A 24,304-nucleotide genomic window follows, 5' to 3' on the forward strand; every position below is an offset into this window, starting at 1 on the left:
ACCGAGGCCCGGGGCTCCCTCCCCGCGGACCAGACCAAGAGCGGAACAGAGGCGGGGTCGGGCCTGTCTTCATCTGCAAAGTGGGGACAGCATTCTTTGTCGCCCCTCCCTACAGATAAGGGGGAGCTGAAAATTCAAGCCCATTTTCAAGTGCTTCGTTTCTAATTATCCTGGGACCATGGAATTTGGAGTTGAGAAGAGCCTTCGAGGTCTCACAGATGGAACAAACGGTCTGGCATTCCTTGACCTTTGCACGTGCCCCCCATCCGGGGCTGAGGTGCCGTCAGCTGGCTTTGGTTTCACCTTCAGAGGGATCCTCCCTCTACTCTTAGGTCTTCGTCAGGCAGGTGAGAAGGTCGGGTCTCAGAGAGGCTGAGAAACTCACACCAGGGCCCACAGCCAGTGACTAGGAGGCAGGGCTGGAAGTCTGACCCCACCAGCCCAAGCCCGATGCTCTCGACCACGCAGTCTGCAGCCCCGAGACCCTGGGAGGGCCTGGAGACCCCAGCTCCCTGCCCTGCAGCCCTCTCCTGTAGTAAGGACCTTGATGATCCATCTTCATCCTCCATTCAACCACCCCCACCCGTGAGACTCCGGGGCTACAGCACTGAACACGGCACACAGGGCCCCTGCTCTCATGGGGCCCAAGTCTGCAGGTCACTTCAGAGGAGACTGCAGGAGTACCTGAGCAGGTGGTGCCGTTTAAATCAGGTGGTCAGAGATGGGGCCATCAGGCCAAGACCTGGGGGAGAGATGGCAGGTGCAAAGGCCCTGGGGCAGAGACCAGCCTGACTTGAGGGAAGGGAGGCAGGGGAGAGGGTCTGCAAAGAGGCTGAGCTGATGAGCAGGGCTGGTGTGGTGAGCTGCACACAAACCAAGTTCATACAAGAGACCAGGCAACGGCAAGTGTAATCTTCCACCTCAGTGCTGGCCAGTGGACACTGTTCTCTTCATTTTTGTAGATAAGAGGCATGAGCTTCTGGGACTTCCCGGTGGTCCGGTGGGTAAGACTCCATGCTCCCAATGCAGGGGGCCTGGGTTCGATCCCCGGTTGGGGAACTAGATCCCGCATGCATGCTGCAACGAAGACCACACACACCGCAACAAAGATCACGCACGACACAACTAAGACCCAGCACAGCCGAAATAAATAAATATTAAAAAACTTTTAACATAAATAAAAAGAGGCATGAGCTTCTGAGAAATTCATTCTCCCAAGGCCTCGCAGCTAGAAAATCATGGCCTGGGATGGGCGGCCTTTCTCTCCCTGTGATGTGCTGTCTCAGAGTCTCTGCTCCCCTCGTTCCCCTGAACTTTGCAGAGTTTAACTGCCCATCCCTTGCACAGACTCTCCTCAGGCCTCGAGTCCCCCCCCACAGTTCCTTCCTAAAGCTCTGAACTTTCCGCTCTCCTTCCCCTCAGACTCCTCCCCCCACCACCGCCCCCCTCCACACACACACACACTGTTGATTACAGCTGCCCTGTAATCAACAGGTTGATTGATGCCCTGTAATCAACAGCTGGTGCTCCGCACCCTGCCCTGGGCCCTGTCACTGCCCCCTCCTGGCTGAGTTCCCTGCCCAGCCCACCATCCACTCTCACTGTTCTGATCGGCTCAGATTGCCCAGTGCTCACCCCCAAAGTGGGTCACAAAAGTTTGAAGTGGATCCTTAGGAACCAGGCTTATAGGAGATCATGAACAGGTTAGCCTGAGGTTTGGAACCAGGGCCGCAAATACCCTGGGGGAGATCCTTCCACCGAGAAAACTCAGGGGGAACAGTCACCATGCAGTGGGAGGTCTGCAGGTTCAGACCCCAGCTTGATGAGTGTAGGGGAGGGGCTGTTGAAGCCGTGTTACCTCGGATAGATTTGGGGTCAGAGACAGTATCTCTCAGGAGGGACCAACAATCAAGGAGACAGGGTGAGGACGCAGAGAGGACACTTTAGGCTCCGGGTCTGACGGCCACAGAGCCTGGTGCTGGAGGCAAAGGTGAATGAGCCGATTTCATCAGGAATCAGTGAGACTTGGGCACAAATGGTTCTACTCCCGCCACAGGTGAGAAGTGTCCCCTGGTGTCGGGGGGGGGGGGGGTAGGAGGTCTTCCATTTCCATACAGCACACAGAGCGGCCCTGACACAGCTAGGGGTAAGCGGGGCAGCGCACTCCGGTCTGGTGAGTCACAGCCATGAAGGTGTGCGCCCCTTCCTTCACCTGCAGACGTTAAGAAGTGGAGCTGGACAGAACGCACCTGCACACCTGCCGTAAACAGGTGTGAATGAATCATCTGGGAGACATGGGCTTATGGCAGAGGCAGAGGTTCTGACGTTTGGGGGGTTTTGCCGATACTCTGGCCTAGTGAGGCCTTGGGAAGCTCAGCTTACAGGTGGGAAGGAAAGATCGCAGAGCCAGACAAAACCCGTCCTGTGTCGCTTAGCCACACGGTGACCAGCACTGCCACTTTAACCACACCGCTGCTACTCTTCCTATGACTGGGTCTCCTTGCCTAGGGCAGTGCACCTGCTCTGGGCCAGCATTCTACCCCCAGGCGTGGGCCGAGAGGCTTGGAGTTCAGCCAGCTCCCCAGGCCCAATGTCTCGGGTCTGGAAAAGTGACATTATGTGTGATGCAGCCAGACCCCAGGCTCAAGAAGGACGTGCAATTACCAGGAATCGATGAGAGATGGGAGTGTCCATGCTTTGCAGACCACAAGCACCCCCGTGCTCAGATTTTGGTCTCTAAAACCAGTCTCTACTCAAAGGAACCAGGGCTCCTTGGAGAAATGGCTGATTCCAGGTCTAGGGGCAGAGAACGTACAAAGTGATCATGGGACATCTTGTGCCAGAAAGCAAGGAAGCTTTCCAAGACTAATAGGGTCATGTCAAAAGGACACAGGAACCAGCTCAAAGAGGGTACCCCTGGCCAAAGCGGTGACCATTTGAGCATCAGAAAGAATAATGATTGAAACACACTGGATATATAAAAATCCACGAGTCCATTATAATCAACAAAGAAAAAGCAAAGACAAAACAAACAAATAAAACCTTCCTTGCCTTTCTTGGAAATTATTACACTTACTCCTTAATTTGAAAACAGGATATAAAGAGAACAAATCAAGTGTCAACACTGCCACTCAAGTAGGAACTGTATTTAAGGACAACAGAATGGTCCAGGTGATGAGGCAAATTCTTCTTTCAGAAGAACGTCACGCGGGCGAGGGAGAGGCATGGACATATACACACTAACAAACGTAAGGTAGATAGCTAGTGGGAAGCAGCCGCATGGCACAGGCATATCGGCTCGGTGCTTTGTGACCGCCTGGAGGGGTGGGATAGGGAGGGTGGGAGGGAGGGAGACGCAAGAGGGAAGAGATATGGGAACCTATGTATATGTATAACTGATTCACTTTGTGGTAAAGCAGAAACTAACACACCATTGTAAAGCAATTATACCCCAATAAAGATGTTAAAAAAAAAAAAAGAAGAAGAAGAACATCACGCAGTAAACGTAGAAGGAGTGATCAGCTAGAAGATGCCCATTTTGTAACTCTGAATGAAACGACAGATTCAAGCAGGGTCATCAGCAGGTGCTGGTGACGGACTGGCAGGGAACTACATGCTCTCCCTGTGCCACAGTGTCTCCCATGGGTTACCCGATGGTCCCCAAGAGGGGAGCTGTGGCTTTAAGAACGGAGAGGGCCAGCTCTCACTCCCGGGCCCAGGGACCAGCCTTAGAACCACTGGCCACCATGTGCATCCTGATGTGACACATCACCTACAAGACATTCCCGCCAGACGTCTAACCTTCTGCTCACAGCTCGCTCAGATCTGACACCCGTGTCATAGCCAACGTGGGGCCACAAAGCGAGTAACGGCAAGAGGGAACAGACAAACCCTGAAAATCACCCGGCCCAGTCTCTTCCACAGTCAATGTCATAAAAACAAAACGGGAGGCGGGTCTGGTTCTAGGTTACAAGTGACATAAGAGACTTAACAACCCAGTGCAAGGCACCATCCTTGATCACATCTTGATTGCACAAGTCAGCTCTGAGAGACATCTGGGAGATAACTGGACAGATCTGAACATGGACCAGACGCTCAATGACATTAAGGAATTATTGTTAATTTTGTTAGCTGTGATAATGGCATTTTTGTTTTGCTTGGTTTTGTTTTTTGGCTGCGCCATGTGGCATGCGGGATCTTAGTTCCCCGACCAGGGATCGAACCCGCGACCCTTGCAGTGCAAGCGTGGAGTCTTAACCACTGGACCGCCAGGGAAGTCCAATAATGGCATTGTTGAAGTAGGAAATGTCCTTTTTCTTTTTGGGGCCATGTTGCACGACTTGTGGGATCTTAGTTGCCCGACCAGGCACAGGCTCTGGACGCACAGGCCCAGCGGCCATGGCTCACGGGTCCAGCCGCTCCGCGGCATGTGGGATCTTCCCGGACCGGGGCACGAACCCGTGTCCCCTGCATCGGCAGGCGGACTCCCAACCACTGCACCACCAGGGAAGCCCGAAAATGTCCTTTTTTGAAGATACGTGTACTCAAATACACGGAAATGTCACAAGGGCGGAAATGTCACAAAGATGGCAACTTACTTTAAAATAATTTTGGAAAAACCAGATGAAGCAAATATGGCAAAATGTTAGCAACTGCTAAATCTAGAGGATGAATGCATAGGCATTTGTAATTCTACTCTCTGTACTTTTCCATACGTTTGAAATTTCTCATAAGTCTTTTTTAAACTTTCAATAAAGATCAAGTACAGATCACACGGGGGACGTGGGCGTTGTATAGCACACAATTATAGTGGCGACAACAAAGTGCAGTCGATGGCCCTGACGTACAGGGAGTGGCCGTGTTGGAAATTCCACGTGGGTGCTTGGGAGGTGGGGACGGGTGCCAGAGGACGAAAGCCCTGGGGGCCCCGGGGGCACCTTCTCCGGGGCTCAGCACCCGGTCCATGGCTCACACACCCCACGGCCAGAGTGGAGACGGAGGAATTGTATGACTTGTCACAAACCACATCGTTAGTAGGTGAGGGAGCTGAGTGTTGAACAATTTTAGAAGCTGGAGAGCATGGCAGCCTGGGGACACTTAGCGAAGGAGCGACACAGGGGCATGCCAGTGGGGAAGCCCCGGCGCTCAGACTACAGCCTCCACCTGAGACCTCCGCTCCTGACCAATCACAGCACCTGCTGAGGCTCCTGGCCAGTTCAAAGTGCTCCTTGAGCCACAGGCCCCCGCAGGCCAGTCTGCACCCTGCCTGGGGGATTCTGGTCACCCCTGACTCACCTCCAGTTTCATCGTCCCATTGGGAGGATTGGCTTTGTTTCTGGACGGGAGCTGCCTGTGTGAGGCTGGCAGGATTGTCTGGTGACGTGCGCTGCAGGCCCCCCCTGAGCCACTTTCATGGAAGAGGTGCTATTTACCCTCTCAATTCGTTTCCAGGGGGCTGGGGGTGTGGGAGTCTCGCCGGGAAAAGTATTGAGAAACTGCGGTCTCTGAGAAAGGTCACCGGTCCCTGCGGCAAATGCAGCGGCCGGGCTGGTCCGTGGGTGCCCCCAGGTCACTGCCCTGGAGTGTGCACAGCCGTCCTCGGCCACAGATGGAGGCACAGCGAGCTGTCCCCAAGGCAGCCATCCCGGGAGCCAGATCTGAGGACGGGAGTGTCGTGGGCACATGCGCTAGCAGCCCTGGCTCAGCTCGGGGGCCATGCATCTACCCGGGATTCTCCCGAAGGCTCAGCTGTCTGGGGAGTGGGCGAGTCTGGAGTTGGCCCTTTGGAAAGGCCCAAGGCATAACGTGACACCCCAAATCAAGGGGAAGGCCTCCAGGAAGGAGCGCTGCTGTATGGGGTCAGGTTTGCTGACATCTAAGAACTAACGCAATCCAGCTACAGGTACTGGAGTATGCAGACTTCTACCATGTTATTATGTTCATCAGCTTGTCTCTCAAGTTTCAGGGGACCCTCAAGCGGGTCTGAGTCCTTTGCCTGGAGGAGCCTCGGCTGCTGGACCCCGAGGGGCTGTGTGGCTGTGTTCCCAGGACCACAGGCGCAGAAGCAGCCGGCGGCCCTCGCTGGCGTGCACAGCCTGGTGGAGGGCCTCACTCTGTGTTCTGCTCCCCTACTTCTGTCTTCCCTCTCAGACCAAGCAGGCGTCCTCTGGCTGTGAAAGCTGGAGGGAAGGGACAGCAGAGCAGACAGCCTGTGACAACACCCGGCTGGGCTGAGCTGGAGCCCGGAATGGCTCTGGGGGCCTTGCTGCAGCCGAGACCCTGCAAGTTTCAGACTAGCTCTGATCACATCTGAGGAAGGAACCGAACCCTGAGTGTGACTGCAAGGTCCTCAGGTCACCTTGAATCGCGTCATCACGGGCCTCCTCCAGCGGTGAATATTTATAAAAGATTTGCTGTGTATGTGCCAGGCTCGAGGCTAAGCACACCATGCACGTGAGCTCATTCCACCCGGAGGATAACCCTCTTGAGATTTAAAGAGGTCCCATAGCTTCCCCAATGCCGAACAGGTAGCCCATGGCAGAGCTGAGGCCCGCAGTCCCCGAGCCCTCGCCGGCTCCCTGACACCTGGGCTCCCGTGTCTCGGTCTGCAGACGTCCAGCCTGAAGGCGTGAGACGGGACACACGCAGACCCCAGGGCTGTGGGACGTGCCTGGATGAAGATTAGAAACCGCCACCTGGCTCTGACCGAGGCCGTCCCAAGGGAGTCGGGAGAACAGGCTGAAAACAGGAGCGAGGCTCTGCTCATCTGGGGCGACTTCCCTCGGATGTGCGCGTCGTGTGCGGGAGCCGCTGACCCCGTCTGGATGACAACGTCAAATGCGTGCCTGGATCCACGCACCCTGTTCTAGGACAGACAGACTCAGGCCTTAGGGTATGTCTGACCCCCACAGCACACGCACACACTTCTATCGCTGCCCCCAAATAACTGTATTCGTGATTTAAGGAAATTCCCCACCGTGTCTAGTTTCATTTATTAAACAGAAAATCAGGAAGTAACCACAAGGGGAATCTGGCATTACTAAAGGATTCTTTTTTTTTTTTTTTTTTTTTTTTTTTTTGCGGTACGCGGGCCTCTCACTGTTGTGGCCTCTCCCGTTGCGGAGCACAGGCTCCGGACGCGCAGCCTCAGCGGCCATGGCTCACGGGCCCAGCCGCTCCGCGGCATGTGGGAACTTCCCAGACTGGGGCTCGAACCCGTGTCCCCTGCATCGGCAGGCGGACTCTCAACCACTGCGCCACCAGGGAAGCCCTAAAGGATTCTTGCTGGGGGCTCCTTTCTACACCCTTTTCCCAGAGCACATCTTCAAATCTGATCTGATCGACTGGGAAGGTGTTTACTGAGGAGCCTGCAGTCACGTCTGGACCTTGGAGTCTGCGGTGAGTAGTTACCGATGATTAGGAGGATGAAGATGGTCCGTGAGGCTGAGCACAACAGCTGGAACAACCCGGGCATTGTCCGGAGGTGAGCGCGTTACTGTCTGGTCCAGATGTCCCGGCCCGGGATCTGCAAGGCTGTGTTCTCCGTGCAGGATCAGGCAGGGAGGGTCCATGTTGGGGCCTGGAGTTCAAACTCCCTTGGCTCTTGGTCCAGCCGAGGAGACTAATTTCTGCCCGTCCCAAGCACCTGCAGTCTCAGTGACTGCCGTGGGAGAACTGGGCCTTGGAGGAGTCCGAGTTGCACCCTTCATTAAAACCACACTCCTGGGCTTCCCTGGTGGCGCAGCGGTTGAGAGTCCGCCTGCCGATGCAGGGGACGCGGGTTCGTGCCCCGGTCCGGGAAGATCCCACATGCCGCAGAGCGGCTGGGCCCGTGAGCCATGGCCGCTGAGCCTGCGCGTCCGGAACCTGTGCTCCGCGACGGGAGAGGCCACAACAGTGAGAGGCCCGCGTACCGCAAAAAACCAAAAGAACAAACAAAAAAACCCCCACACTCCTCGCGCCGGCTGCTGCACTTGCAATGGGCAGAGCACCAATCTGGGGGCCCAGGACCAGAAGCCAAGCTCCAGCTCCACCTCCATGGACTCGCTGTGTTACTTTGGGCAAATGTCTTAACCTCTCTGGACCTCAGTTTCTTCCTCCCACTCATGAGAGTGTTGGATTAGAACAGCAATTGGGGATGGTTTCACCCCCACAGGGGGACAGTGCACAATGTATGGAGACATCATTGGCTGTCACAACTGGGGGATGCTACTGGCACCTGGAGGGTAGAGGCCAGGGATGCTGCCAAACACCCTGCAGTGCACAGACAGCCCCCACTGCAAAGAATGATCCCGCCTAGAATGTCAGTGGGGCCGAAGTTGATGCCATTTGTCAGGATGACGGGGCAGGACCAAGGTCGTAGCCAGCCCTGGCCGGGCAGGACTCGACCGGGGAGGCGGAGAAGGCTCACTGCCCAGTTCTCCCCCCGTGCTTGAGGGTTTCCAGGGAATCTGGTGACATTCCAATGGGATCCCCTCCAGCTCTGGGAGCAGCAGAGAAGATGCGAGGAGCTGGCAGCCGAGCCTGGACCTCGTGACAGTGAACCCTGGGAACTCGGGGTCCAAATGTCACATTTGGGGCTCAGAGTACAGGGTGACCGAGGCCTGGGCCTGCCCTCTCTCCTCCATCCTGCCTCCGTTTGTTCATTTCCTAATAGCTTCAGAGACAGGCAGGCACCCCTTTAACCTGACAGATGTTCCCTGCCTATTTCCAGAGGCAGTGGAAGCAATATTCTTTATGTTGGTTAATAGAAACCTATGAGCCTCTTTCAGATCTGTGTTGGGAATCAGACCCTGCCCAGGAAACAGTCACCTGCTCCAGAAGCCCAAAACTGACCCCTAACAAGTGACCCACAGCCGAGTAGAGCCAAGGTTTCAGGGCAAAGCCTTCCCCACTTGTCTCTAGTTTGCATTTTCTCTTCAGCTTTCTCTTGTAATTTTTCCAAACCAAACAGCGTCCTGGGAAGCATACTGAAATGTTTTAAAATGAGGCAAGGGACCTCCCCGGTGGTCCAGTGGGTAAGACTCCGTGCTCCCAATGCAGGGGGGCCTGGGGTTCAATCCCTGGTTGGGGACCTAGATCCCACACGCCACAACTAAGACCCAGTGCAGCCAAAATAAATAAATAAATATTTTTCTAAAAAGACCGCTTGATTTAAATAAATAAATAAAATGAGGCGGTAAAAGAAATCACTTGTCCTCGGACAACAGCTGGTTAGTTATCTGGCCGCATGTTTCTGGGACTCAGCGCTGACGTAGGGATGCTGTCAGCTTTGTGTCCACGTGAGGGTGATCACGACTGTGGCCGCTGGGTATGGAAAGTGTCCGCGGTCAACACCTGAGCCGACTGGCGTTAGCACTGCGATTTTTCAACCCTTAAAACTGTCTGTCCACAAGCAGCTTCCCAGCTGGCCCTGGCCCTCCCTGGGGACCTGCTACTGTCCGCCTCTTTCTCCCCGCCCTTCCTACCCGCCACTCGGCACCAGTCCCTAAAGGATTTCTCACGAGTGTCTCAAGGAGCTGGAAATGAGTTTGGCCCTGCAGCGGCTGAATCTACAGAGTCACTGAAGATGAATCAAAAGTCACTACATAGAAACCAACATCTGATGCATCAGAGATTTAAATGTGGAAAAAGAAAACCAGGAAAGCACCTTAAGAATGCAGGAGTTTTTTTTTTTTTTGCTGTGCCACACAGCTTGTGGGATCTCAGTTACTCGACCAGGGATTGAACCCAGGCCACTGCAGGGAAAGCCCGGAATCCTAATCACTAGGCCACCAGGGAACTCCTCAAGAATGTAGGAGAATTTAGCATGGGGAACTCCTTTCTAAGCAAGATGTAAAACCCAGGAGCTACTAAGGAAGAGATAATAGAGTTGATCTCATAAAGATTAAAATTTTCTGTTCAAAAATAAACAAAACAAAAGAAAAAAGTCAAGGCCAAAGGACAGAAAAGACAACTGCTCCCAACTCATTCAGAGCTTAAGCCAAAAAGCTGGTGGCCTCACAGGACCCATACAGCCTTTGGGGACCTAGCCTCCCCTCCCCCCCCAGCTCTGACCTCATCCTGTATTTGTCAGGACAAGCTCCTTTCTGCAGTGGTGACAGATAAACCCTGACGTCACAGAGGCGTAATACAGTATGAATTTACCCCCACTCACGCCAAGTCCAGTGAGAGACAGGCAGCAGCCACTCCACGCGGTGACTCAGGGATCCAGTCCATCCTGGGCACGGGGCCATCACTGTTTGAGCTTGTCCAGAGGCAGCTCATCTCCTCGGTACCAGGTCCCCGTCCCTAACAGCCAAGTCCTGCGGTGCCAAAATCAAAGTGCAGGTGAAGGAGAAAATAGCAGCAGGTGCTTGTCCCCAGACTCACACCTGTCCTCGCTCTCTTTCCCGTGCAGAACTCCGACTTGCCCTATTTCGCTTCCAAACACAAAGGGTCTCCTACTTGCTTGTCTGTGGGTCGGCAGAGAGCGGTTCTGAAATAGGTAATCAGGTCCCAGGAAGCTGAGCGCCACCCTCCACATACACCCACCCACCAACCACCAGGGACCCTTCCCCTCCTCCAGGCTTCTCCTACATGGTCTATGGGGCACGGGTCCTTCAGAGACCTCCGCAGGGTCAACACAGACCCAGCGTGCACAGATACACACACGCACACACATGCCAATGCCTGGGGCCGTGAGGGGGCAACATCCCCTCGGGGAAGCGCTGTAGGGACAGGGCCGCCCGGCAGGGCTCAGGGTTTACCTGTCAGCGGGTGGCTCTGGACAGGACTTCTGGAAACCTGGCAGGTGCCTCCCCTCGCCCTCTGGGCTGCCCTGACACTGGGCCAGCGCCGCCTTCCTCACCAGGCCCGGGAGGCCGGCACCCAGGGCCCAGGATTCTTCCGGGGGCCCCCGAACGTGTCTTAACTTCTCTTAAAATCAGAAGGAAACATGAGCACAGCCGTCCCTTGGTTTCTGGGGGAGTGGCTCCAGGCGCCCCCGTAGCGCCCAGACCCCGCGGTTGCGTGAGTCCCTCACCCAGAATTCCTCCCGCGGCTGCGGATTTCGCATCCGCAGATTCGCTCCAAGCAGCCACGGTCAGTTGAATCTGAGGATGCGAAACCCGCGGCCACGGAGGGCCGACTGTGTCCCAGGGCTGAGTGTACAATGACTCCAGACCGGATTACGTGCATCTTTATGCCTCCAGACAGAAACGTCCTCAGCCGCCTTGTCGAATAGAGGAAGGCCAACGTGCCCGGCCCGTGGGGTCAGAATAACGCCCTGACTGCGAGGCCGGAACGATGAGAACTCCACTCTCACTGCACAGATATTTCGGGATGTGTGCCCTGTGGCAGGCACTGTCCTAAGCCCCGGCAGGGCCAGAGCCACGGGCCGGGCGAGCCCCCGCCCATTGAGCGCGGGCGCCTCGTCTCCGCCCACCCCGCCCCGACGCCTTGTGCTGAGCGCCCCACACGGAGCGCGATGAGTGAGGCCAGCCGGAGGCCAGCGTGAGGGCAGAGAGAAGGTGCCGGAAGGCCTGGGAGCAGCTCTCCCGGGCAGCCACCTACCCCCCCCCGCCCCCACCCAGCCCCTGGCTCCAGCAGCAACCCGTCTGTCCTCCGGTTCTCATGGGCGCCTGAGCAGAGGGACATTTAATCATCCCCTGTGGTTGTCTCATTTCCTCCCCAGAAGAGGGAAGAAAGGGCCCCACAATGCTTTCTTACTGTTTGCCCTTTCTGATCTCCCCTGTGGTGGCTTGCCTTCCGTTGATGCCGAGCTCGTTCTTCTCCCAGAGGACCCTCCCGCGCAGGCACGGTGGGGACGGGCAGGCCCTGGTGTCTCCTCGGACCTGGGCCTGGCTGTGCTCCCAAGTCCTTGGTGCGCCCCGGCTGTACCGCACTCCCCGCGTTCGCAGAGCGCTTCCAAGTGTGTGTGACATGCGCTAGTATCGCTTGCTATTGTGTCTTGACAACGACCCGAGGAGATAACCTGCTTCTTCCCACTTTATGATCAGCGGCAACGACAGCGAGATGGAAGGGATGCAGGAGCTCTCCCGGCTCAGCCTTCACGGTGGGTGGATGAAATCGGGGCTGAGGAGGTGGACTCACGGCCACCTGCTCGGGGAACACCCCCCCCCCCCCCCCTCTGGGCTGCACCTTCTCAAGCTGCAAGAGCTGGAACCAGATCAGGCTAAGCTCTTTGCCCAGCTCTGACAGACCAGATTTTTTTTTCTTTTTTTCATTTTTTTTTAGAAAATTTAATGGCTGCTTCCTTTTTTTTAAATTTATTTAATTTATTTTGGCTACATCGGGTCTTAGTTGCAGCATGCGGAATCTTCACGGCGGCGTGCGGGCTCTTGGTTGTGGTGCGCGGGCTTCTCTCTAGTTGTGGCGGACCAGCTTAGCTGCCCTGCAGCATGTGGGATCTTAGTTCCCCAACCAGTGATCAAACCCACATCCCCTGCATTGGAAGGGGGATTATTAACCACTGGACCACTAGGGAAGTCCCCAGCCTGGAATTTTATTCTACATAAAGAAGGATAAGCCTACTGATGGAAAAAACCCAAACCAAAACACACACACACCCCAACGAGATATGATTCCAGATTAACCAGTTTTTGGTAAATGTCAAAGGCTTTGCAATGCCAGGACTTTGGAGCAAACTTCCTGTAATCGGTCAAGGTTCCACAGAGAAACAGACCCAATAGGATGCATATATACAGAAAGAGGCTTATTATAAGGAATTGGCTCACATGACAACGGAGGATGACAAGTCCCAAGACCTGCAGTGGGCAAGCTGGAGACCCAGGAGAGCTGATGGCATAACTCCCGTCTGGAGGCCGGCAGCCTGAGACCCAGGAAGAGCCAGTGCTCCAGTCCAAAGGAGAGAAAAACCAGTATCCCATATCATGGCCATTGGGCAGGAGGAAGCCTCTCTTACTTGGGGGAGGGTCATCCTTTTTGTTCTATTCAGGCCTTCAACTGACTGCATGAGGCCCACCCACATTAGGGAGGGCAATCTGCTTTACTCAGTCTACTGAGTAAATGTTACTCTCATGGAAAAACACCCACACAGGGACTTCCCTGGTGGCGCAGTGGTTGAGAATCCGCCCGCCAATGCAGGGGACACGGGTTCAAGCCCTGGTCCGGGAAGATCCCACATGTCGTGGAGCAACTAAGCCCGTGCGCCACCACTACTGAGCCTGTGCTCTAGAGCCAGCGAGCCACAACTACTGAGCCCACGGGCCACAACTACTGGGCCCATGAGCCACAACCACTGAAGCCTGCACACCTAGAGCCCGTGCTCTGCAACAAGAGAAGCCACCACAATGAGAAGCCTGCGCACCGCAACAAAGAGTAGCCCCTGCTCGCCGCAACTAGAGAAAGCCCACGTGCAGCAACGAAGACCCAATGCAGCCAAAAATAAATTTATTTTTTAAAAACCACAAAAAAACAAAACACCCTCACACACACACTCAGAACCTTAGTTTGACCAAATATCTGGCCCATGGCCCAACCAAATTGCCACACAAAATTAACTATCACACCCCTCCCAAGGTAAGATTTCGGTAGACATGTGGGCTGGAGACTTTGCTCCCATGGCTCGGACGCCAGGGGCAGAGGTGAAAGGAGCAAAGACACGCTCATCGCCCCAGCTCGGTGACCGGGATGAGCATCTCCCATGTGGCCACAAGGTGGCGCCCGCGGAGGCAATTCCCTGGATGGAGCCGTGACCACCTGCAGCCGGCTGGAAACGGGCTCCACCTGGGGGCTGAGGTTGGGTTTCACTCTCTGGCTGTAGCCCCAGGGACTCAGATCTAGAGTGTAGACCAGCCATGCAAAAGGGAAGGAGAAGGACTTGGCAGCCAGACAATTCCGTGGAAATCTGGAAGACTCTACAGGTGGAGCTGAGAGGGTCCTCCTTTCTGCAGCCTGGCACCTGCCCCTCTTTGGTTCCCAGAAATAGCCCAGAAACCCTCTGTGCTTGTGTCTCACTTTGACACAGAGTGGTTTGGGACTGGTGCACAGAGGCTCAGTAATTTGAATCTCCCAGGGCTCGTAGCTGGCTCTCTGTCGCTGTCAAACTGGGTCCTGGTGACTGACCGAGCTCTTAAACCCAAAGGCAAGGTCAGAGTGGGAAACAGTCTAGTTGCTTCTATTTGAAGAAAGAGAAAGGACGGGTCATGGGCAGCACATGGCAAGGGGCAGAGCTTTAAAGGGACTGGCCTCAGATTTTCTCCTGGAGAACTGCAGGAGCCTTGCTGTCACTTGTCACCAGCTGGGTGACTCTGCTTTGCTGTCCTGGGCACAGACACAACACACGCAGGATTGAACACTAGCTACTGCAGGGTACGTCCCCGGCCACAGTGCCTGGGCCATAGGTGCCAGCAGTCCCCACATGGTGATTTGGGTAAAAGAAGGAAACTCCCAATTCAAGAACCTGCGTTACTTTCCTTGAAGGCAAACTAGCCCACCTAAAGCCCTAACTAAAACAAAAAACCTTTCTATTGTAAGATAAAACACAGACATGGAAGAGCACACATGTCGAATCTGCGACTCAGTGAATAAGAACTGCCCCACGCCTCCCATTCCATCCCATGCAAAACCAACACTGAATGCTGTCTTCGCTCTCTGCCTTTCTTCATGAACGCAAAAATCCTCTTCGGAGTTGTTACCGAAAGTGGGTATTAACGTAGGTCTTTCATAAAAGCAAAATGGTGTAAGACGAACTCTGGAAAAGCAGGCTATACCTGTATACACACACATATACACATGCACACACACAAACATGTTACATATGTATCCAAGCATATATACATCAACATGGTTATTCTTAGTATGTGACCTATGTGTCTATGTATGTGTATACATACATACACACATATATTACATACCAAGACGCTCAGAATAACCATGTTAATTTCTTGCATATGCCGTCCCCACTCTCCCCTCATTTTTTTTGGCTGTGCCCCACGGCATGTGGGATCTTAGTTCCCCAACCAGGAATAGAACCCGTGTCCCCTGCAGTGGAAGCACGGAGTCCTAGCCACTGGACTCCCTGGACCAGGGAATTCCCAGACACTCCATTGTTTAACATGAGTCTTGTGACTATAGCTGGTTTGTGCCTCTATTTGGGCCTTATCCCCTAGCTTTGTTGTAAATTATGTCCATAGCTTTTTCTTTCTTTTTTTTTTTTTAACTGTGGAGAATATATATCATAAGCTTTGCCATTTAGCCATTTTCTAGGGTACAAGTCAGTTGTACGGAGGTTTCAGGTTCCACATCGGTCTTTCTGTTTTCGTGTGGGGACGACACTACAATCCTCCCAGAATCCCCTGCTTTCCAAAGCCCTAACTTTTCAAACAAAACTGATTCATTGGTTTGTTTCACACCAACACTTTACCGAGAACACCCCTGCCACGACTCAGGACTGCAATGCAGCCTGTGGTTAGGCTCTGTCGACGTCTGATGAGACCTGGTGTTAAAGGGAACGACACACTTACGGATCAATACATGTTACAGCTTGGTGGCCCGGTACAAAAACCTGACGCCCGCTGTCAGGACGCCCCGTTTCACTGTGGCCCTGAGATAGTCAGAGACGGGCAGCGGGGGACAGGTGCCCACAGCCTCATCTGCTTTTCACGTTGCTCTGGCCACCACTGCGAGAACCTGACGCTAAACCAAAGGCTTGGTAAAGTGGGCCCAGGAGATGGCAGAGCTCGAAGGAATTCGTGGGAAAAGCCTTTCCCTTCCCTCGGGGACAGGCTGGCTGAGTCATCAGTTGCACGTCCTGCAGGTGCCGCTGAGGGAGGACTGAAGCCCGTCTCCTGTGTCGACTGCCGGGGGGCGGGCTCAAAACCCAGGCTGGGCCGCGGGCATGGGGGCTCACGCAGGTGTCACCGGCGCCCGCCCCGCGGCCAGGTCGGTCCCACGGCCGCTGCCACCAAGGACGGGCCCTCGAGGCTCCTGACGGGGTAGGCACTGCTCCTGCATGTGCAGCGGCCCACCCCGGCAGCCCAACTGCAGGAGCCAGGGACAAGGCGGCCCAGGTTTCTGAGGGTCCACGCTGGCCACCTGACAGAAGGACCCATTTTGTTACTAAAGAAACATTGCATCGTGGCTGAGTCCTGTTCGACCTCATGGAGTTTAAGGAAAACTACAGCCTGTTCTCTTCCGGGAGCGAGGGAGCTGTAAGTACCGGGCTCCACACTCCTGAGCAATCGGCAGCCCACAGCTGCAACATGTGTGCAGGACAGTGTACAATGGCCCCTCACAAGCTAGCCACTGTTCCCGAGCTTCTGGAACACCAGTCCTCTGGCTCCAGAATCTCCCCTTCCTTCAATCTCTAAAGTCTCCTAAGGACGTCACACCCTTCAAGGGAGACTGCCGATTCACAGTAAGAAAAAGACATTCGTTTTTTTAAACAGTTCACATTTATTATTGATAACAATAAAAAAATCTTTTAAAGACTATCAGTATTGTATTACCAAGAGTGAGGTAATATGTTTACAAAACATTTACAGAATTTGATACGTAAATAATGAAATTAGGAAAGAAAGTGAATTAAGACACTAGTAACAGAGGGGAAAGCAAAAGGATCGTTAGTGCTGAGAACAGGTGAAACGACAGCAGCATTTTAAAAAGAGTGCAGGGCACTGAAGTAGAGTAACGATAACTGCGTGATCGAAGTCTACCTGCCTCACAGCCCCCGTCCAAGGAGGACAGGGCGATGGGTACTCAGGAGGAACCCTGTAAGGATTTGTGCAGTGATGTGCTGTGAACGCTTAAGGATGCATTCGACTCTTTGGGGATAAGACAGTGCCACTTCCGAGTCAGCTCAAAAAGAGCCGCTCTTCAGACTGGGGGAGGGGTGGCCGCAATTCAGATAGCTCTACAAGCGCCCCTGGGCTGATGTGGACTGTCAGTGAAGTGTTTTCTTGGCAGCTGTCAGCAAAATCGCCATCTGAGACACAGAGAAAGAGAGAGAAGGAGAGAGACGGGACTGTCTTCAGGTCCTGAGAATTTGGAAACAGGAAGCAGCACGGATGCACTAACTAACCCTACTGTGCTTTCTGGAAACAAGGCTTTAGGTGCCAATGGTGAGCTTCTCTTGTGTAGGAAATGCACAGCTGTGCTCCTGACGGGCCAGCAGCCCTGGGAGATGCCCAGAACGTCCTCTGCGTGCAGGCAGCCACCAAGTATCGCTGCCTGAGACGGTTGCTCCGCCCCTCCGGAGCCCTGCAGACACCTCCCCGCGGGCGCACGCTCGTCCACACAGCTCTCCTGCCACGCGGCAGCCACCTAACACCTCCAGGGCAGGTTTACAACAACACAACTCAGGGTTTCCGTGCCCGTCACACACTGAGGATGGCCGCCTGGCTTTTGGCCCAGATCCTTAAAAGCAGAGCCTCCGCCACGCACCCACCACGACACACATCTTCATTCACCACGGAGACTGACCCAAGGCGACACCTGGACAGATTCGCAAAGAACCTGCTTTTCCCATAACAAGCGGAGAAAACGAGGGCCAATGAAAGGTAGACCAGGCTTGGTAACTGGAATCAAAAAGAAAAAGTAAAAAGCAGACCGACCTCACAATCTGACCTGCTTCTATGCAATCGAACCTTTCATTACTTGAACTAAGTTTCTACTCACCCTGTCCCCCGCTGACACACACCCACCCCGAGATGCACATGCCTGCAGGCACACACACACACACACACACACACACACACACACACACGCCCACAATTTCCTGTCACAAAGCAGGGCTCCCCCAGGCCACAGGCTGTCCCGACATGGCCACACAACGAACACAGGACAGTTTCAAAACAGCAGATGGGACTGTCTCTTAAGTACCCTTCTAGTGACTAGAAGAACCATTTGGGCTCTGATGCTACCAAGCTGTGAGGGGCCTAGGGGAGGCCAATCTAGAATGAGTTCAGAACTAACGCGTGCAGGTAGGAAGAGCAACACACCAGGAGGAAAAGGGAGAGGACGCCCTCGGCCCAAGTTCATGGACAGAGGAAGCCTGCTCTCAAAGTACCAAAAGGTTTGAAAGGAGGAAAGAGAAAATAATGTTTAATGATGGCGGTGTTCTTCCTGGCATCGTGGGGAGTCCGCGAGAGCCCCTGACCCCCCAGACCCACTTTACAACAGTGGGTCCGTCTGGCCCCGGAGCCGGGCCGCGGTGCCCACAGGTTCCCTCTGAGCGACGTCTGCTCAGAGGAAAAGGAGCCTAGCGGGCAGTCACTGAATCCTCGGACCGCGTCGACCACCGGCAGGGAGGAGGTGAGGGCCAGAGGCAGGGCAGGGGACAGGTTGGCAGCTTCTGCTCCGCGGAGGAAGGTGGGTCACCTCTGACGGGTGGTGGGGAGTTCATCCACTAAGGGATGGTGTGGAGGTGCTTGGAAACATTTTTTGCATCAACATTTGAGACAAAGTCAACCTCTTAATTGGTATATAAACTACTTTTCTTTGAAGAGAGAGCCCTTGTGCTCTGGTTGGATTTTGTGCACACTGTATACAAAACCTATGGCTATTGAGCTAGAGTTAAAACTACCTGTCGAGATTGTTTCGGGGTCAGTGACTACGCTTGCCACCTGGAGAGCTACGTGCTACCTAGAGGGCCAGAGGAGTCTGCACAACGCGGCTGCTGGGTGGGCGGGCGGGCGGCGGCCCGAGGCGGTGGGCGTCCCCTCTGCGCACTGGGCGCTACCTGGAGACCATGGAGCTGGAGTAGGACTGGCTGGACGAGGTGGTGGCAGCGCTGAGCTGGGAGAACCCGCTGTGGCTGGACTCCAGGCTGGTCATGGAGCCTCTGCAAGAAGCACGGGGAGTGGGTTGTGTGAGGACCCCACCGCGGCCGCCCACCGCCTTCCTGGCCGATCCCAGGCCGCTCCCAGCCCGCTCCCCGCAGCGCCCCCCAGAGCCGGGCCGGCCGTGCAGGGCCCAGGGGGACACAGCCCACCACCGCCCTCCCACACTGATGACACCGTGAACTACCAGCGACAGGGGACCCGAAGGCCGCCCCAGCCTGGATCCCGGCCTCACGCACCGGAAGTCCTCGGACCCGATCACTTCAGTGTAGTACATCACTTTGCACTTGTGGGAAGAGACCTGCAGGGAGGCCAGCACGTCGTCCACGCGGGGCAGGCTGGTGGCGGCACAGGCCGGCATGCTGTGGAACTTCCACTGCAGGATGTAGAAGCCCGGCCACCGTGTCACGTGGGAGCCCTGGAACGAGTCAGGCGGCACCAGCTGAGGCCCTGCTTCGCGTGCCCTCCCACAACGGGTCTGACAAACGCCAGGAGACTGGGTCCACTCGAATCCAACACCGATTACTGACCATCTCGACGGGGGAAGGACTGGCTGCCCTGATTCATGATCGGGGTCCACCCCACGCTGCCTCCCGGGTGTTGGCCCTGCAGCCAGGCCTCTGCCAGGAGCAGGGGAGGCCACGGGAGGGACCCTCAGAGGCTGTCCGCCCCCAGGACTCCACCGTGGGAGGCGGATGCAGGCGCCTGCAGGGTGGGAGCGCCCGGGGGTCCCCTGCTCACCCTTGAGGGCCTGGGGTCAAAAAAGGCCACTTGGACCAGGCGATGTTCTCTCTGATGTGCTTCCAATGACCTTACCGGTGTATTCTGGGTTAAAAGGACGGCAATCTAAAGTAGAATGCCAATAGAATGCCAATAGTGAAAACTACTTTCTCCCTTAATTCTGGAACTAAAGGCTGTGATACAGATTAAAATGTTCATTATTTTAAAAATGGAATAAAATACTCTCTTTTACCCTGCTTCTAAGACCACCAAAACACTGACAGGCTTATCCCTGAAAACCGTAAAGACAGCAAAATTATGCATCTATTATGAAGGCCAGAGGCACCCGAGAGCTACCACTCTGAGCTCAGGCACTCGGAATAACCAGCCAAAATTTTAAATGAGCCGACAGAGCAGTTAAGATAAATTAGGATGCTTAGTAATGACACTTAATAGTTCCCTAATTACTTGTTTCTCTCCCTTCTATTCGGGGTGATTTTCCTTGAAGAGAAGAATGCCGCCAGGTCAAAGGCCGTCTTAGCAGAAGCCTTCTCAATCCCAGCTTTGCACGTGCACCGAATGCCTTTCCCTTTCTTCCATGTCGCTTTTGTGAAAATACTTCCAGAAATAATTCATGACTTTAGATACAAGTAATGGATTCTGCTGAGCTCTAGGTTCTTCTGGGATTCGCTCGGCTTCTTAAGCGACTCTAACCGTAACTAAGAGGACACACTGAACTGCCTGTCTGCAGACGCAGGACGGGGCCGAAGCGAGACTGCCTTCTCCGACGGAAGAGCCGCGCTGCGGGGCCCCGGGAGACCTCACCTGCACGCTCGCGGGGGCCCCGGGAGACCTCACCTGCACGCTCGCGGGGCCCCGGGAGACCTCACCTGCACGCTCTCGCCTTCTCTGCAGATCAGAGGTGACTCCACCAAGCTGTAGTCACGGCCCAGCTGCCAGATTCTGTCTATCAGCTGTGCGTTGTTCCCTCCCGGGGAAGTGATGCTGTGCGCCCCCAGGGAGTCCTTTTTGGGCGGCTGCGGCGACCTCTTGGAGTGATAGATGTTAAAGACGATGTCCCCTTTGCACACATCGAAATCCCAAGTGATCACCGAAGAGGCATCCACAATCTGAACGAGAATCTGGAAAAAGAGGTTGCATCAACCCACCAAAATAAGCACGGGCCTCCGAGGCGACGCCGCGGCAGCAGGCCCCCCGGCAGCTTTCCCCCGGCGAGGGGGGCGCGCACGGCCGACCCTCCTCACCCCACCTTCCAGGCCTCTGCTCGCTCTTTTCTTTCTTTCACCCAGCTGCTCCTGCTACGCATCAGCGCCAAGCTCTGTGCTCTGTCAGCCACACCTATGGTCCAAGCTTCCCCTCAATTCCCTGAGTGCTTTAAAACACCCAGTGCTGGCTGTAAAAAGTGTCTTAATACAAAACAGAAATAACGCGAGACACCACAGAAGTGGTTCCATGGGTTGCTCTGGGCTGAAGAGCACAGGGAAGGTCGCAGAAGAGCCCAGGAGGGACGGGAAGGAAGCATGCAAGCGGGGAGCGGGGTGGACGCAAGCGCAGGCTGAGTGGCCTCTGCCCGTGGCCGCTGCGCTAGGTGGGAAGAGGGCGCCACGTGGCCCTGGGGTGGGGAAGGGCCCCGGGTGTCGAGTGCCAACCTAAAAGCTGAATTTCATGCGGCGCCCATACAGCCTCCCCACAGGGAATGATCAAAGTTACAGTTTCAAAAGATTACTGTGGGAGGGATGTGAGAATTAAAACCAGCTGTAAAAAGTTATGTATTCACTAAAAAATTCCAGCAGAAGCCAGGCCCCGCACCCCACCCTGCCCTGGAAGCCTGCCCGCTGAGCCTTCCGGGAGGCGTGTTAGCGCTTTGCTTCTCGTCAAGCAGCCCTTTTGGCCCCACCACGGCCACTTCTCACCGCTGACAGAGCCACACAGAATCTCCCTAAAGAGCGGATTCCGTAAGCACAAGAGCTGCATCTAAGCACAGCGGTGGCACCAATGACACCAAAGTGGCTCTGAAGGCAGAGCTCCCTTGGACGTCAGCCCCTCTGCGTACCGGCACTCTCGCTCCTGCATTCACAGCGGGGACGAGGAATTCAGTGCTCATTTCATGAGACCACCGTTCTCGATTTGCGCTTTACTGAACCCCCAAAGCAGAACTGAAGTTTTCAGTTTTGATGTAGAAACACTTGCACAGATATCCTGTGACTCACAAGAACACATCACACCACGGAGTTCTCTACCCTGGATGAGAGCAACCACAACCTAAGGAAAGAACTTGGCCTCCTCGCGCCTGCCGGCCTCCAAATAAAAAACGAATACAAATAATCCTCAAGACACAGTCGACTTCCCCCTACAGAGGCTATGAATAAGGTACATCGAACCTGTCTTTTTTGCTCGCTCAAACCACAGCCCCATGTCCACTCGCCCCACGAGTCACAGGTGGGCCGTGCGGGACACACTCCGGCCAGGAGGATGGACGAGGCAGTACGGCGTCAGCTCCCGGCCACCACTGTCCACCCGGCCAGCAGCCCAGCGCGCTGAGCGGCCTCTCCATGCCAGGTGCCACCCCTCCCACGATCCTGAGCCACAAACCTCAGCCCGAAGTCCAGGAAGGGCCAGTCTATGCTGAGTCCCTCATGACGCCACAGCACACACGCGTGTTAAAACACAGGCACACTCTTGCTTCTGCACCACCACGTGACAGCAAGGAGAGAAAACACATGTGCTAGTTTCTCCTCACTCCATCAGATTTATAAAAACGGGCAAATTCCTTAAAGGTAATAAATACCCAAATCCAGTCAAGACAAAACAGAAGATGCGACTGGTCCTGATCACTGAGTACATTAAACTGAAGAGCTACAAACCTTCCCACGGGGAGACCTGCTGCGCCTGTCTCCCAGGCTGTATGTCCAGGCTCTCGGGTGAACTGGACCGCGAGCTGCCTACCCTCCTTCCAGGTGCCCTGACCAAGGGCAGCCCCCTTTCCCTCTGAGAGAGCCCTGCTCTCCTGTGTCGACATCTACCTAAACTGCAGATCAGTGTCAACACAAACCTAAAGACCAAGACCAGAGAAAAGCATCTGATCCTCCTAAACTACACCCCGCTGGGGAGACCCACGGAAGAACCTCGGTGGGAAGCGGGGGCCCGGCCCCTGTGGCTTCGTTCCGGCACCTACCTCGTGCGGGGCCCCTTTGAAAACGCTCGCGGACTGGTAGATGGTTTCGGTCCAGAGCTTGAGGTCTTCGTTCTCCAGCTCCTCCGCGGTCCTGTACAGGGACTTGGGCACCAGGCCCCCCTCTGGCACTTCACACTGGAAATGTAAACGCAGTCGTGCGAGCTGAGCCAACACAGGCCACTCCTCTGAGAACCAAACGCCGGCAGCGCCATGTCCTGACACACGCGACTCCTCGGAGCCGCTTAGGAAATGGACAACACCTGCCATGTCGCAAAACACTCTACACTACTTAGCAAAATAATTGTGAAAAACCACTTAAATACATGTGTCTCGCTTTAAATAAATGAGAACAAGTTGAAGCTGATTTGCCACAGAATTCACACTAGTGCGTATGAGGGACTGGATCCAACTACTGAAGCTGGTTTATGTAAGAATAGTTAAGTACGTATATTGCGCTGCAGAAGAAAACATTATGTTAAGAAAAGAGTTTTATTCTCCGCAGCTACAGGCACTGTTCTCGTTACATACAACTACAGTCAAGATATATAATCTATAAAGAAAGCTTCGTGTCTAAGCCAGACCAAGCGATCAGTCCGTGACACCAGCCAGAAAATAATAAAGAGCAGCAACTTTCGGACTTGCTTGAAACAGGCTGAATTAGAATTTGCACATTTCATAAATTTCCTAACTGACCCGGATATAATGACTTAACACTCGAGCTCATAAAATCCAAGCACTGCTTCCATTATCAGCCCTGGGAGGCGACCACACAGGAAAGAAACACAGCCGTCTACAGCGGGCAGTGCAGCGGGACACAAACACGCCACAGCACCGAGGCCACGTTAGACGGCAGCGGGCAGAAGCGAGCACTGTCTCTTCAACGCCAGCCCGACAGCGGCATGGAAGAGCAGAGAAGGAGCCTTAACGGCCAGTGTGGGGAGATCTCTGCTAACTGCGGGACTCTTAGCATCCTGAACACCTCACGGGGGAGTCAGGCCTGCTTCTGCTGCAGCCCAGTTGCTTTCGTCGTAACTGGAAGAAGCAACCTCGCCGGGCCCTGCTCTGATATAATCGAAGTCTGTGGGTTTCTACAGATCTGTCCTCGCGCTTTAATCTCACGGGCACTGGGTGAGTGAAGGTCCTCTACCTCACTTGCTCCTTTGTGCTGCACTGCGATTCCCTGGAGCAGGACTGAAGGCCTCAGAGCTGATTTCAGTGCCGGTTAAATTCCTCGAACGGTCCAGAGGGGTTCCCCCGAGCGCCCAATCATCAGCTAAATACGTGAGTCAGCCGGGGGGCCACATCTCAACATCTCAACGGCTAACCTTATTTACTATGAAGGATGATGGAAGTCCCCTCTCTGAGAAGAACCACTACTCCCTGCTGGCGGCCGTCACCTGTCACGTCAGCTAGATGCGTGGACCACGCTTCTGTTTCCTTCACAACCCCCCTCCGCCCCGTCAGGCCATTGTGCCCCCGAGGCTGTACAGTCCTCAAGGAACTAAACTCCTCCGACTCCATCGCCACAGTACAGGGTAAAGAAGTGGAGCCGCCTGCCTGATAACCTAGCAACTCAATGTGCTCA

The 24,304-nt window shown here is 54.7% G+C and overlaps 1 protein-coding gene across 1 annotated transcript in view; it reads right to left on the reverse strand.

Annotated features, from left to right (window-relative positions):
- Positions 1-16,399: 16,399 nt before the first annotated feature.
- SEC14L1 (SEC14 like lipid binding 1) overlaps positions 16,400-24,304 on the reverse strand; it is a 52,416-nt gene continuing 44,511 nt past the window's right edge. The window contains exons 13-16 of the mRNA XM_032615240.1: positions 22,720-22,854; positions 20,414-20,665; positions 19,043-19,221; positions 16,400-18,805 (exon numbers count right to left, since the gene is read on the reverse strand). Of these exons, the coding sequence (XP_032471131.1) occupies positions 18,700-18,805; positions 19,043-19,221; positions 20,414-20,665; positions 22,720-22,854 (672 nt within the window). The 3' untranslated portion in view covers positions 16,400-18,699. The remainder of the gene's footprint in view (positions 18,806-19,042; positions 19,222-20,413; positions 20,666-22,719; positions 22,855-24,304) is intronic.

Source organism: Phocoena sinus, chromosome 20 (genome assembly GCF_008692025.1).
Source record: "Phocoena sinus isolate mPhoSin1 chromosome 20, mPhoSin1.pri, whole genome shotgun sequence".
In the NCBI taxonomy this organism is placed as follows: Eukaryota; Metazoa; Chordata; class Mammalia; order Artiodactyla; family Phocoenidae; genus Phocoena; species Phocoena sinus.